Source organism: Hipposideros armiger, unplaced genomic scaffold, assembly GCF_001890085.2.
Source record: "Hipposideros armiger isolate ML-2016 unplaced genomic scaffold, ASM189008v1 scaffold_113, whole genome shotgun sequence".
Classification (NCBI taxonomy): domain Eukaryota; kingdom Metazoa; phylum Chordata; class Mammalia; order Chiroptera; family Hipposideridae; genus Hipposideros; species Hipposideros armiger.
In genome coordinates, this window is record NW_017731463.1 from 3,259,551 (window position 1) to 3,275,739 (window position 16,189).

At 38.9% G+C, this 16,189-nt stretch overlaps 1 protein-coding gene across 4 annotated transcripts in view; it reads left to right on the plus strand.

Moving 5' to 3' along the window:
- Positions 1 to 16,189, plus strand: part of SDCCAG8 (SHH signaling and ciliogenesis regulator SDCCAG8) — a 222,945-nt gene that overhangs the window by 132,128 nt on the left and 74,628 nt on the right. For 3 of the 4 annotated variants that reach the window (XM_019647572.1, XM_019647574.1, XM_019647573.1), the window contains exons 14-16: positions 2,041 to 2,168; positions 4,270 to 4,378; positions 15,283 to 15,414. In XM_019647572.1, the coding sequence (XP_019503117.1) occupies positions 2,041 to 2,168; positions 4,270 to 4,378; positions 15,283 to 15,414 (369 nt within the window). Of the gene's footprint in view, positions 1 to 2,040; positions 2,169 to 4,269; positions 4,379 to 15,282; positions 15,415 to 16,189 lie in introns of those variants that run through there. The other variant, XM_019647577.1, reaches the window with a different exon arrangement.

Consider the following 16,189-nt stretch of genomic DNA (forward strand, 5'->3'; position numbering starts at 1 on the left):
TGTTGTTCAGCATCTTAGCTGTGGAGGGCAGTGTCACTGGCCCTCATATGTGGGATCCGAACCAGGGCCCTCTGGCGTCCCAAGCCAGTTCTTAACCACTGCGGCACTCGGCCGGCCCCACAATGCTCGTTTTAGGCCGACTCCCTCAGCAGCTTTGTCTCCAGCTGACAAAGCCGTAAGAGCCATCTCTTCTAGGCACTGTTTTCTTTTAACATGTTCCAAAAGTCTTTGCCTCCTCATGTAAGACTTGAGCAGATTCTCCAGCTTCATGTCAAGACGTCAGCCTGCCTTCCCTCTATGGCAACGGTATAAGAACCTCCACTCACTAGACAGTCTCTGCCCACGTTCTGTGTGCCGAGTACTGAGCTGGGCTCAGGGTGTAGAGAGACAAAGATGCAAAGGAGGCAGATGTGTGACCCCAGCACTAAAGTGTGACAAACGCTATCTTGAAAGGATGTGTATATATGCACAACATATATTGAGGTCACTGAGGAAAGAATCAGTTAATTTAGGAAAGAATGGAAGAGAGGGGGAGAATTCTGAGCAGGCCTTAAAAAAGGAGTAGCGTACCATGAGCAGGGGGGCGGGGCTGGGCTGGGGGCATGAATGATGGAGGGAGTGGCGGGGAGACATCCCAGGAAAACAGAGACGTGTGTCATGATCCGTGGCCAGAAAACTACGTGGCGTGACTGGCGAGGCAAAAAGTGGCCTAGTCTGACTGCCCATTTGTTGCGACACACCAGTTTAGAACGGAGTGTGAGGCAGGACCGTGGAGCGGACCCGAGGCGGTGTTTGTTATCAGCAGAACCACGAGGGACCTTATTTCACATTGAGCGTGGACCCCTGATGATTCCTTGTGGGTGAGGCGTGGGTGTATTTTCATTCTGGAATTTTACACTACAACATCACCACATGCATTGACCAATTTCAATACAGGCTTTCCTTATGTTGCTTTATAATTAGAAGCCAGTGACTTGAAGTTCCACAGCGGTACATAGACCAGTAGTGATAGCTTTATGGAATTGTTTACTTTTGGTTTGGCAAAGGCAAGGTAGTAAATATCTCAATTAGTAAACTGAAGCAGCATGGATGAGAAATGCCCACAAGGAGATCGGGAGTTAGAAATAAGTAAGTCAGTTAATTGGAGGAAACCCTCCTATCACTTGCCTGTATCTAGAGTATGAAGAACCGACTTCGTGTGTGTGTGTGTGTGTGTGTGTGTGTGTGTGTGTACAGTGTCAGTATCCACAGTGCTGCCAGCCATGACATCCTTTGCGTCCTTCAGGTCCTAATTGTTGAGGAGGTTTCTCTCTTTAGGAGCCACTGTGATCAGATACTGACCTTTGGGTACCAGCGGGATGGGTCAATATCCAATCACAGCGGGATGGACTATTGTCTTTGACTGTGGAAGCTTGTCATCCTGCAGTTTCTCTCAACATGACCCAAAAGGGGTTCTATTATGATGTGCTGGGGGAAGTTACTCATTTTCATATTCATATTTATATTCACAATACATGGCCTGATGTGTGAAAACATGCATGCGGTACTGCAGAACCCTTCACTTGCCCTAGGTAGACTCTCCTACATTACGTTGAGATTCCATTCTAACATTGGGTGGAAAAGGAGACGCGCTCTGGAAAGCTTAGTTTCCAGAATTTAAGCTTCAGTGTGTTGAGCCATGCTATGCTTCTAACTCCAGGATCTTTGAGAAACAGTAACCATTCAGAAGATAGAAGGCTAATTGGTGGAGCAGAACATTAGGAGTGTTGTAGAGAAAGGAGCTACCAAATACCATTATTCAGTTGTCACGATATTTTTCATCCTTAGTCCATTTGGATTTATGGTGTGAATTTATAACATCATAGGAAAGGTCCTTTGGATTTCCCCCCTAAAGGAGGGCAGGGGTCAGGAGAAGGATGGTTTGTTGTCTTCTTATGCTGAAGAGTTCACTCCCTAGCAGCGCCCTGTGGTCTGTAGGGCAATGATGGGGCTCGTGCATCTGCAGATTAGCTTTCTGTCTGTCTCCTCTCTGCTTTGTAGACTGGAAAAAGAGAGCATCCAGCAGAGCCTCTGCAGCAAAGCGAAGGCCCAAGCCCTTCAGGCCCAGGAAAGAGAGCAGGAGCTGACACAGAAGATACAGCAAATGGAGGCCCAGCATGACAAAACTGGTAGGTGGTGGGGAGGGATTAGAGCCTGGGCACTGGCTCACAAGCCGGGCCCACGCCTTACTGTGAAATGACATCAGGAACACCTGTAACCTTTGGCTGGCCGAAGGGAGCAGATGCTAACTACACCGGAGATTCCGAATTACATATTAGTTAGCGTTTAAAAGGGAAAATGGAAAGTATTGCCCACTGTCTGTTGATTTCAGAGTGCTGCTCTCACATCTGTTGCACCATCTGGATTATGAGTTTATTTACCTGTGTTCAAGAAACGTAAAGCTGAGAGAGACCACAACAAAGTAGAAAAACAAAGGGCTTGTTTTTGGCTGGGTTTGCAGGCACACATGTTATATAAAGAAAATAGCATCAGAAGCTCCGCGGGAAATGCTCTGAGCTTACAGTTAGAGTCTCCTGAATAGCGCTGAACAGTTCCCACAGTACACACATTATAGCTGCTCTAAAAGCCTAATGAGTTTGCTTCAGCGTCCAAACTGGAGAAAAGCTTTAGCCATTAATCGGTTCTTAATTCACTGTCGCAGCTGGATGTAATTCAGTGGCTCCAAATTGATATGTTCCTTTATTTAATCTTTGCAGCTTCGAACATTTTTAGCATTTGTATGATTTCCCCCACCTCCCCCAACCCAATCTCGAGTGATGTTTAATCCTTTGCATTCTTCAAGTTCTCACAACTGCTGTTCAAATTCACTAATACAAGGCATTGACCACAGCTGGCAGCTTGGCGAAAAATTGCCATCTTTCATCACGTTGGCGCTATTCTGCAGACTGAGTTGGCCAGTAACTCTTTACCTTTAATTTGAAAGTAAAATGCACTTTGAAAATAGGCAGTTTGATTTGTTCCGTCAGAGCATTATGTAGTCCTTTTCACTTGTGAGTTGTGTGTTCACAGACAGTGATAGTCAAAACAAGACAGCGCCACTCATTATAATTCCGCACCACGTACTCCAAGCTGATCGTACTATTAAAACAAAAGTTTAATTGATCCTGTCTCTTTCAGAAAAAGGGTGTTTCATTTTTAGTGCCTTGATTTATTTTGCTTTGAATGCTGTATGCTTTTTGCCAATCATTAGCTAAAATTGAAAAGACATAAAGGGCCTTATGAAACCTTACACTTAAAAGTAATTTTCACACAATTTAATGTAGACCATATTTGATGACATGGTAAGACACGATCACGTATCCTATGGGTGAAAAATTGCTAACATAAAGTTCATTAAATAACCTCTTTACTTGTAAAGAGGCAAAGGTTAGATTGACTGACATAGTTCCCTCCGGTTCTTTTAGTGGACTGCCTTCTAACAGCGTTTGGCCAGGAGAAACAAAAATTCACCAGGCTTAGTAGATGTTTTTCCTCTAAAAACAAAAGGAGGTAAATAGGATAAATTATTGTTTCTCCTCACTGCTAGCAGGATCCTAGTGATCACGGCATTGGGCAGAATCTCTGAGCAACACAGGAGTATTTACCTGTTAGAACCATTTTAACAACAGTTCCTTTTATGTTGCACAAAAATACCACACTCTGTTCAATTTCTTTGACCAGATTTTCATTGAAGCTTATACTGTTGGCAATGAAATCAAATTGCGTATTTCACCTTCATAATTAGAGAAATATATGCAAGATGGGGGTAGTGAAATATGTGAGCAAATATGAAACATAAAGCAATGAATTACAGTGTAAAAGAGAGTTCCTCAGTTATTTTAGTTTTGAATTATCTGGTTGTAATAATTTTGACACTGTTTATAGTGCAATTGTCAAAATAGAAATATAATATCTCGCATATTACAAAGATATAAGCGTCTATGACTTCATTTGAGGTATTTGACAATCTATTAACATGTTAAAAATTAACACCAATCTGGTATGATCAAAAATGTTTCTAGTGTGTAATTATAAGAAAAATAAATGTCGCACCAGATTTAGTGTCTTGCCAGGTGAGCAGCCCTGTGACTTAAGACATTGAGAGTGATCTAGTGGCTTATGGGAAATGTATAGCTTGTCTTATCGCTTGTAGCACTCTACATATGGACGCACTGCAGAGTTACAACCATAAACATCTTATGTTGGTGGGGGGTTTATTGTTATTTCTAGAAAATGAACAGTATTCATTGCTGACCTCCCAGAATACATTTTTGACAAAGTTAAAGGAAGAATGCTGTACATTAGCCAAGAAACTGGAACAAATGTCACAAAAAAGCAGGTAGGTAGTATTATATAATACTTTCAGAGCACTGTTTGTGTGAATACTCTCATTTTTCCTTAAAAAACATTTCCACTATGTTCAATGTCAAAATTAGATATAGTAGTCTCCCCTTATCCACAGTTCAACTTTACACAGTTTCAGTGACTAGTGGTCAACCGTGACCTAAAAATATTAAATGGAAAATTCTAGAAGTAACTAAATCATGCATTTTAAATTGCATGCCATTCTGAGTAGTGTGATGAAATCTCACGCTGTCCCACGCAGTCCTGCCTGGGGTGTGTGAATCATTTCTTTGTACGGCCCTATATGAGCTGTATATGCCCCCGTTAGTCACTTATCCAAGTCACCCTTATTTTACTTAGCGATGGCCCCAAAGCACACGAGTAGTGTTGCTGGCAATGTGGATAGTCCAAAGAGAAGCTGGAAAGTGCTTCCTTTAAGTGAAAATGTGTGCAGAATACAGTAAGGTATTTTGAGAGATTGGGAGAGCGACAGAAACCATGTTCACATCACTTTTATTACAGTATATTGTTATAATTGTTATATTTTATTATTAGTTATCATTGTTAATTTCTTACTGTGTCTAATATATAAATTAAACTTTATCATAGATACGTATGTGTAGGAAAAAAGTTTTTTGAAGCATCCACTGAAGATCTTGGAACATATCCCTTGTGGATAAGGGAGAACTACTGTATCTGTTGCTATATTTCCTGTGAAAATATTATCTCTCTATGAACATTTTCTTAATTGTCTATACACACACCTTGGTGGTTTTTTTTGTGATTATGTGTACGTATTGTTATTTGACTTTTTTAATGTTTAGGATTGAGCAAGATAGCAATTATTTTAATAAAAGATGCAGATAAATCAAGCAGTTTTCAAGTCTTATGTTGATACATGTAACACATTTTAATCTATTATCACAGTTCTCCATAAACACACAAAAGCCATCTTTAGGTCAAATTATAATAGATGAAACGTACATATATAAACATGAAAGATGATACTTTGAAATAAATCAACCAAAACCATCCTTTCCTTCTCTTTCTAAAATTGTTTTATTTTAATACAACAGCCATCATTCATTTTAGATGTACACTGCTCTTTTATAAATCCACTCATTGGGATCTTAATGAATTTTCTCCTGCCCATTTTCTAATCGGATTAGCTCAAAGAATGAATAATCTTACATTCTAAATTGCAAGAAGCCTGAGTTCTCATCTCAGCTCTGACAGTAACGGTGTAATCTCAGACAAATTTATTTGACCTGTTTGAACTGTGGTTTCCTCATGTAAATGAATGAATGATATTGGACAGAATCTTTCAATTGAACAGAATTGAACTGTATAGACAACATTCACATAATTAGCTAGCTATCAAATGTCACATTACCACATAACCTAATGAAAAAGATAACCTGTATATCTGCTCTTCTGTATTTTTCTGAAACTCACTCAGATCTACACCGAGCAAGCAGTATGACCTAGGTATCACATTCAGAAAGAATTTCCAGGTGGATCAGAAGAGATCTGACCACTCTGAGCCCTGTCTTGAGTTCCTCCATCAGTAAATTGGCTTAGCCGATGGAACCCCCATCTCTGAATCTTTGGGGAATCAGAGGGCTAATGAATCCAGTTCCTTCTATTCACAGGAAGACAGACACTCCTATAACCACTGAGAACGTGCTCTGACGTGTGCTCTTCCTTAGCAAATACTAATTAAGTATCTCGTTTGGGAAGGGGAAAAGCTCAGGGTGCTGCAATACCAGATATTTTCAAGAAACTTAACAGGGAAGCCCACATGATTTTGTCATGCAAAAGACTTGTAAAATATCAACAGTAGCTATTTCTAACCAGAAATATTTGATTTGCCTCACATAGATCCAAAAGTAAGTAATGTGTTGGAAGTAAACAAACGAGATTATACAATTTAAGAAAAAATGATATTGATCTGGGGTTTACAATATTATTTTAAGATAGCTTTGTGACTGATTATTCATGAATGATTGATCTTGCTCTCTAAAGAGGCATAATTCAGGAAATAAAACTGGATAAAAGAGAAAGGGGTGCTATATGCTTCTATGTATTATTTAATTCTCACAACATCTTAAGACAAGAATTACAGTCTTCTTTTAAGATGAGGAAATCAATACTCAGAGGATTTAAATGGCTGGTGAGTGGGAGAGCTAGAGTTCTAACTTAGATATTTCTGGTTCCAAAGCCTATGACCTTTCTTACAATAAGTACAATATTTTACATCTACTATTAAAGAAAAGCCAGGCCAAAGCAGTTACAAGGGGAAAGTTTGGAAGAGAAAAATTAACCTTTAAATTCCTGTGGAGAAGTAGACATGCTTGGCAGGTGAGGGTTAACCTGTGACCCCTTTTTCCTGCTCTAGATCTATCAACTTACCCTGTGCTGGTCTAGTGAACTTGACCCTCAGCCCCTGTCTGGCTCCTTTTCTGATCCCTCTAGCTCAGCGGTTCTCAACCTTCCTAATGCCGTGACCCCTTAATATAGTTCCTCATGTTGTGGTGACCCCCAACCATAAAATTATTTTCATTGCTCCTCTATAACTGTAATTTTGCCAATGTTATGAATCGTAATGTAAATATCTTTTTGTTTTCCGATGGTCTTAGACGACCCCTGTGAAAGGGTCGTTTGACCCCCAAAGGGGTCACAACCCACAGGTTGAGAACCGCTGCTCTAGCTCCTGACCACAACTTTGTAAATCGAATGTTCCTTTTTGTCTGACACACAGATGGCACTCAGTACATATTTATTCATTGAATGAATGAATGAATGAATGAATGAATGAATGAATGAATGAAAGAAACAGGCGGGGTGATACCCCCATATCCTGATCTGACTCTGGTTCCAGCCTGTTCCTTTGCTGATGACACAGGCAACGTGCAGTAAAAAAAACACTTTGGAATTCAGAAAGAACCAAGTTTGACCCTGCCTCCCTCTGCCACTTAGCTTTGTAACCTTGGAAGCATTGCCTAATCTGTCCAAACCTCAGCTTTTCCATCTATAAAATCACTTCAAAACCATGTGGCAGGATTATTGTGGGAATTAGAAACTTATGAAGAGACACATAGGCATACATTCAGCTATAAAACCCCTAGCACAATGCTGCACACATACGCAACACAGTAGCTGCTGTGTTCATCAGTGGCATTGCTTGAAGGGTCTTCACTGGCAGTTTGGCTGTCACTGCACGGCTATCATGCTCTTTACCAGGGTCTGAGTGCCATTTTCTGTCAGATATAGAGCCTACAGCACAATGAAAACCTTTTTCAGGGCAGAGCAGGATCAGGAAAATGTGATTCTGTTTGCCAGCCAGGTGCTGCTTCTGCACCTCATCTTGTCAATCTGCAGAATGGAATAGGTAAGTTGACCCAAAACCAAGGCCCAACAAATAGTAAGCACTCAAGAAAGTGTTCCTAATTATTGTTAAAACTTTAAAAGGCTTCTTCTAAACTTTGTAAAGTATGTATTTTATATGTCTCATGAGAAAGCAATAGACAGGATAAATTGTGATTTTAAGAGTTTTGTTTGTTCACCCTTAAATTTCTTTTTTTTTTTTTAAGATTTGATTGGGGAATTGGGGGAGGGGAAACAGACAAGTTGCTGTCCTTTTGTTCTTCAGTCTAGTTGTGGAGGATGTCGCTTCACTGGCCCATGTTGGTATTATCATTGTGCTCTTCCCGGGATCAAGAAATTTAAGGGTCCAATGGCCTGCGAGCAACACCCTTAAATTTCTTGATCCAGCCTCATGCCCCCTGGCTCGCTGCGTGAAGACTATGAGATTCTCAAAATTCATGCAAAATTTAACATTCCATTTTGATACTACTTTGTGCTTTGAAGCCACCTATATAAGTCACATAGAAAAAGTCAAGAACCATATGATTTCACTGTTGTGTAGGATATAAACCTGAAAGCAACAAAGGAACAAAACAAAAACACAAAAACTCATAGACACAGACAATAGTTTAGTGGTTATCAGAGGGTGGGGGCGGAGGGGGTTGGTAGAAGATGGTAAAGGGGTCAAATATATGGTGATGGAAGGAGAACTGACTAAGGGTGGTGAACACACAATGTGATATATAGATGATGTATTACACTTGAAACCTATGTAATATTACTAACCATTTGCACCCCAGTAAATTTTAATTAAAAGAAAAAGGATATCAAAAACAAAACTTGAAGAGCTCAGAGTGCTTTTTTTTAATAAAAATTATAAACTTATTAAGCCCTACAGAAGCCCCCAAGGAGTGTGCCTCTACGCACCCTGTGCTAAATTTTTGCGATAAATAAATTCCCCTGTACTTTGCGGTGAAGAAATCTTGGAGTTTTTTTTTAAATTTCTAAAGTATCATCGTTATGGAAGCTGTCTCCAAAATAATTATTTAAACCATGTGGTAATTTTGATCCAGGTTTTCCTCAGAGCATGACAGTAAAATTTTTCCTGAAGGTAGGGGTTTATTTATTTTCTGTTGACCAACAATTTAAAACAACTTTTTGTTGTTGTTGTTCCTAGTAACAATTCTCAGAGTTTCATGTTACTCAAAATTCCATACTAAACAAATGGATTCATAACACTTAAAATATGCTTTTTCTTTTTCTTTTTTTTTTTTTAAACGCACAGTTCTAATCATTTAAGTAGAGCCCATGTAGAATGAATGACTAGGAAAGCTGACAGTCTGGGCTCACCGTTCCTGTACATTCTTACTCGTTACTCCAGCCTCATGCGAGGCTGCTCTGGGAAAGTGTTTAGAAATGATTCGTGTGCGTGTGTGCGTGTGTGTGTGTGTGTGTGTGTGTGTGTGTGTGTGTGTGTGTGTGTGTTCTCCCCAGTTGCATAATGGCAGTGCCTACCGCTCCTAGGCCCCCTCAGCCCTCCACAGCGATTAGCACGGTGTTTTCTGCATGGTGTGCGTTCCACACCGTTTGAACGATGTCCCTAACCCCAGAGTCTGTGAATGGTGCATCCCATTTCAAAACCAAAAATGAGCTGCCGATCCTGTGCATTTTATACAGCTTGCGTTTGCCCATCAAACAAGAGCATTCATTTCGTTTTCTTTTGGTTGGCACCTGGCAGACATTCTGGCTGATTTTAGTTGAGGCTCACATAAACTTTAGCTCCCCTTTCATCTTAATTCCCCAGGCCTCTGGGGGCTTATTACAGTGATAGGGTTGTTTCTGAAGTTGGTAAGTGGAGATATTTAAATGTCTTTGGTGTAACTGTGATTTTTCTTTATCGAAGCGAGGAAGTGTTCCCTCTCCCCAGGCGCCTTGATGAATCAGCAGTAAAATATTTGCAAGTGCAGTTTGCAGTGCGATCTGCAACCGGCCTGGGAAGAGCTCAGAAAGGTTGGGCTGGCTAGGAGCGAGCCTCCGCCAGCTGCGGCGTGGAGATCAAGCGCCGTGCTAGGCGTCAGCCTTTCAACGCTTGCACGTTGAGAACAGGATATAGAGCACAGAACCGGGGGCTGCGTGGCTCCTGCTTTCTTTTCCATCACAGCCACTTTCTGGGTTGCTAGGCTTGCGGATTGATGCCTAACACTGCCCATTGTGTATTTGCGATTTGCGTTTTGTAATTAAGAGGAACAATGGGAGTCCATTGGGTCTCGTTATATATAATGGTTGGTTTAATTTGTTTCACTTCTATCTTGTTAATTGTAAATTGATCATTAAGATTTGAATTCTAATCTGTCACCAGGGTTGTGGGTATTGAGGCTAGAGCAATGATCCTGGTTTTAATCACTGATGATGAGAAACAAATTTTATAATTTTGGTACATATTGCAGTTCATATATTTTAACACTGTATTTTATGGTGTTATAAATATTGTTAAATGACTTTTAGTGTAGTTTTACTGTGTGGACTATAATGTATAAATTATATTACTGTTTTGGCAACAGTCGGTATCCAACTGTGTGAGTTTAATTGAAGTAAAAAACACACACCCGGTTGAACTATTTTTTTTTCCCTTGCATGTTTAGATATTAGGTTGGAATGTTACAAAAATTATATTCTACAAGAGGAGGCTGATATCGGCCTCTGCTAATTGTTACCCAAAGTCAAATGAGAATGTAAAAGAATAAAATATTAAGGGGTCATGTTTTCCCTTAAAAAGCAATTAGCGCTGTAATCCTAATTATAGTAGTAAAATATTATACTTCATGCAAATGCAATTACACAAGATAACTAGTATATAAAAATGCATGGAAAAGTTCATGCTTCTGTAAAGCCAAAAATTACCTAAATTTTCTGTGAAAATGGATTAAAGTCAATTATCCTTTTATATGACACTAGGTTAATCATGCCACAAATGTCATCTGAAACTAACATAGAAACTTGTAAGTTTTCTCTTTGAACTTTGCAAGCTTCTAGTTCATTCAATATATCATGGGCTCTAGACATAAAAGATGATATCCATGTACATTTACCAAATTTTTATTGAACATTGGAAGTTGGTAGGCAAATTACCATCATAAACAAAGAAAAGAAACCCCAAAATATGCAAAGCAGAAAATATATTGTACCAATAAAATACCTGAGAGTAATATGTACTTTACAAATAACATTTATATTTTTGTGATTCTGTGATTAAGGCATTCTTATTATAGGGCATTTGGATATAAATACAAAGAAGAATCAAGGAAAAATTTCCTGTAACATAAGCATCCAACTATTCTTAATTTTTGACATATTTTCTTTCAGTCATTTTCCATGTGCAGTGCACAAAATACATTTATATTGTGAGTGAGATTATACTATACAGTTTTGGATTCTGCTTTTTCATTTAATATTATCTAATGAACATTTTTCCACATCACTAAATATTCTGGAAACATAATTTTAATTGAATCATTTGTATGCATAAGACATTTCAGATTTCTAACTTTTAACCATTATGAATAGTATAATAATAATTTTGTACATAAATCTGAATTTCTGATGAATGATTCCCTTAGTTGGGTGCTGAAAAGGGGATTGCTGGTCCAAAGACTATGAACCTTTATAAATTTATTAATGTGTATTAACTTTGCTCAAGTACTACACTAAATTCTGCTCAGTGTATATGTATGTATATCAGTATGTGACAAAAAGAAGTGAGAGATTAAAAAAAAGTGAGAGGCTATAGTGCACAGTGGGTGGGACAACCCTTTAGAGTAGGATAGACAGTATTTGTGTTTGGACTTGGCTATTCCCCAGTTGGTTGGTCTTAGGCAAATCATTAAATCTCATGTTTACCTTACAGAGAAAAGGACATAAACACTTACCTTGTAGGATTAACTGAGATCATTAATGTAAAGGATGGATTCCCCTATCTGGCAAAGAGTAGACATGCAATAAATATTTAACTGTAACCTGGTTTTATTATGCGGGTCTTGGATTAGTGAAATTGAATATTTTATAAATGTTTGTTGACCATTTGTGTTTCTTCCTCTGAATATTTTTCATATTCCTTGTACTTTTTTAATTGGAATGTTGATGGGGAGTCGGGATAGCACGTTGTTAAATGATGCTGCTAATCTTCATGTGTCTCATTTTTTTATCTTCCCAGTTCTTTTTTTTAATTTTCAAAAATTTGTGGTTTGCTTTTATGAATTTTTTTGGTCCAGATGACTTTATTTATTTTTTTTCTTTTGTTTTAAATAGATGGACATTGTAAAAAATTCAGAATATATGGAAAAGGGAAAAAAATTGTTTTAACTCCTAATCCTGACATGTAACGATAATAATCCATATTAATATGCGGTACACATGTCAAAATATTTTTTAATTATAAAATGTAATCACGATATATGATTTTAATATTCTCCTCTCAACAATATGTCATATTTTTAGGTGAATAGATAACACCAATAGAGAACCACATTATCAGAATAGCATCTTGATATTCCGTTGTAACCAATCTTCTGTCGACAAATTTCGGAGTTAAGTTTCCAGATATTGGTTTTCAGGGCAAGGTTGCTTCGTGAGACAATGCTACAGTGAGCATCATGATTTTTTTGTGTGTAAAAGTTTTATATTTTGTATTATAAAATCCATGTTTCCCTACTGATTTTTCTCTTAAAATGTGACTTTTTTTTTTTTCTGTGAAAGCACCTGAGAATAGATAAACAGTCTTGTGCATTTTTTCCTAATTTGGTTTCAGGAAATTTTTCTTGGCCTTTGGGAATTTATTTTAGTGCATAGTGCATATTGTGATAAGAGATACTTATCTTGGAAGAATACTAAATTAACAGTTTCTTATAACTGCCCCTAAATTCTTTCATGTTGTATGTGATTTTAAAAGGAGAAATGTAAGTCGTTATTAATTGATTTAAACTATTTCAAATACACATAAATTCTTATTAGGAGAAGCAAATGTAAGTTCAGTGCTTGATCTGAGCTTGAAAATGAGATAATCCGTGCCCTCATATATAATCTAGTAGGAAAGATAAGGCGTAGAACACAACTCAGAGGAATAAATTATGAGCTAATGTATGCATAAAAGCTAGAGGTAGTTTCAGAAAATGTGCTGACATATTGAGAACTGCAAGATATTAATCAGGGCAAGCCTCCTTTGAGGTGACACTTGAACCAAGATGAAAACAAAATGGGGGATGAGGTGAACTAAAAGTGAGAGATTGCTTCATACATGTGAAGCAGTCTGGTCCTTGAGATACATTTTCTTAGAAAATCCAAATCTTTTCTTGACCAGGAAGAAAAGGCTGTCTCACCCAATGGAGGAATCCTTGCTTTGGAGGGAAATAATTTTACATTAAGTGTCTTACTTAAACCTCAAGAAACAAGCCGGTTGTTAACGCCTCATATTTTAGTATGCAAGAGTTTTAAACTTTTAGTTCGAACCTGTGAGGCAGTTAGATCGTGATGAGATGGTGGCAGTGGGAGCAATCTTTAATTCAAACAAGGACGAGGATGTGATTTTTCTTGAATAGACATCTTTCTGATCTTCAAACTTGAAGATTTGAGATAGTCATCCAAGACCCTGAAAAGGTAGCATATTTCCTGAGGGACAGTAACTATTGCCAAAGTAGATACCTGTGATCAACAAATGAAATACGTGAAGACAGAAGAAAATTGGAGGAATGCTACCTGGCTTAGCAAAGTGAAGGCAGGTGACTCTTTAAGTGTCATCAGAGGGGGTCCTTATTCATGAAGCATGCTGGTCTGCTCTCGGGATTCCAGAAAACACTTGGAAGTACAGGCGTGGAACACAGGACTGAAACCAAAATTGATAGCTCTGCCCCACCCCATGCAGCAGGCGACTCTCCCTCCTCCACCCAGAACACCAGGAGCTTCTCTGAGGAGAGCAAACCAGCAGGCTCTGGTTAAAATAGGGGCACTGAAGTTACAGTAGCGGGATTAATAGAAATCTGCATTGTGAAAGGTGAGATCCTCACCCCTCTATTTCCACGCAGCCCCTCGACCCCTGGAGGTCAGGGCTGTACACACAGTAAGCAGGAAACTGCAGGTTCCTTCTCTTGAGAAACAGAGTGGCCACAGAGGACAGAATTACAGGTCCTGATATGCGGAAGCTCCCACAGGAAGAGATGGCTTGCCTCTCAGTCGCTCTACACTAAGCCCACTCATTTGGGGAAAATAAGTGTACACAAGGGCAATGTAATCACACCATACTATTAATATTTGGCCAGGACCAATACTTAGGTAGTCATAGCATAAATACTGATACTGATTTAACCTCAAACTGAAATCCTAATAATTACATTGACAAGCTGGGGATGAGGGAAGGGGGCATATGAAAGAATTGAACCATCATCTACCATAATGGATCAACAGAAATTTTTTAATTGATGGAACAAGAGGTATTGATATAAACATATTAAGAAATTCAGAGAGGAATACCAGAAGAAATCGCTTTTTAAAAAAACCTGAAAGTATGTGTCACCGCTCAGCTGCACTGGAGGGTCCGGGGGCAGAGGAATGCCATTTTTCATTATTATGCCTTTTGGAACTCTATGATTTTAATCATGCGCCATTAAATTAGCTATGTAAATTAAAAGAAACAACTCTGTGTTACAGAGATTAGTCCTGGGGTTGCTCCTTTAACAGCTCACCTATAATAGGCACTCAGTAAATATTTGGTAAATGAATGACAGTCTTTGAAAAAAACCATTTGATCGTCGTCGTTTTTGTCTTGCTTTTTGGAGGAGCCTTGTGTATTAAAGTAAGTCGTTATTCCTTTATCTGTCTACCACTTGAATCCCTGTAATATAGATCCCTCTACTAGACATTTTGCAGTTTCTGAAATAATTTATCTTACTTATAGTATTTTTATTTACACTGTTATGTTTAAATACTGAATTTAAGATAATGTTAAGGTTATACAATAAAAACATGCTCTAATGGGCCGGCCGAGTGGCGCGATGGGTAAGAACTGACTTGGGATGCCAGAGGGCCCCGGTTTGGATCCCACATATGAGGGCCAGTGACACTGCCCTCTACAGCTAAGATGCTGAACAACAGCTCAACCTGGAGCTGGGCTGCCGTGAGTCCCCAGCGACAGCGTAGGCTGCAGCCCCTGTGGCAGTGGGTTGCCATGGGCTACCGTGTGTAGCCAGCAGCCAGCGTGAGCGGCCAGCAGCTGCAGTGAGCGGCCGTCCAGAAGCCGGCGACTGATCTGCCTCGCCCGGGAAGAACGTAATGATGGTGCCAACTTGGGCCAGTGAAGCAACGTCCTCCACAACTAGACTGAAGAACAAAAGGACAGCAACTTATCTGTTCCCCTTACCCCAATTCCCCAGCACTGTTCCCATCCCCCAATTCCCCAATAAAAATCTTTAAAAAAACAAAACAAAAAACATGCTCTAGTAATAAGAACCTTTAACGTCTATTATGTCTGTGTTTTCACATCTCTAGATCTGAAATAGCTCAGCTGAGTCAAGAGAAAAGGTATACATATGACAAACTGAAAAAGTTACAGCGAAGGAATGATGAATTGGAGGAACAGTGTGTCCAACATGGGAGACTCCATGAGATAATGAAGCAAAGGTAATCACGGCTTAATCGTCAGCTCATGTGACATATATTGAATGTGTTTGGTTCATAAACAGCATGGGATTGCTGTGGAATACATAGAATTCATGATGACTATGCTATTCAAGGGATATGCTCAAAATCTAGTACTTTTTATATATTTATGCTTGCTCAATTTAGGCTGTAAAGAGTACATTCTCTCTTTACCATTCTCTAAAAGATATATAATTAGGTTTGATAGAGAAAACTGTGGGAAAACCATCCACCTGTAGGGTGTAAGTTGGTATTGTAGTATGGAGGAAATTCAACACTTCTTGTCTAGAAATTAGGTCTTGTATGTTTTTCTTTAAGATAAAACACTAGTAGGCCTAAGAAGGTTAAATACCTTAATCAGAGGTTGTATTGATAGTATTGCTGGCATCAGGATTTGGCGCCAGTCCCTGTGTTTCTTCCTAGTGGCGTTACATTGAGCGAATTACGTAACCTCTCTGAGCATCAGTTTCTTCATCTATTATTGGGGCTAGTAATATCTACGTGGCAGTTTGATATAAAGACCAAATATAATATATGTAAAGCACCTGGCATCAATGATATTTACTGTCTTTTTCTAGATGAAGAAACTCAAGTTCAGAGAGTCTAATGGATTTGCTCAAAGTGGCAGATTGAGTAAGTGGTAGAGTTCAAAGTTGAATGTTTGATCTTTTGACTCCAAATTCCTTTTGTGTGTGTGTGTGCAGTATTTTTTTTTTAGTAATAAACACAGCCCTTTATTTTTTCCTATAAACGTGTA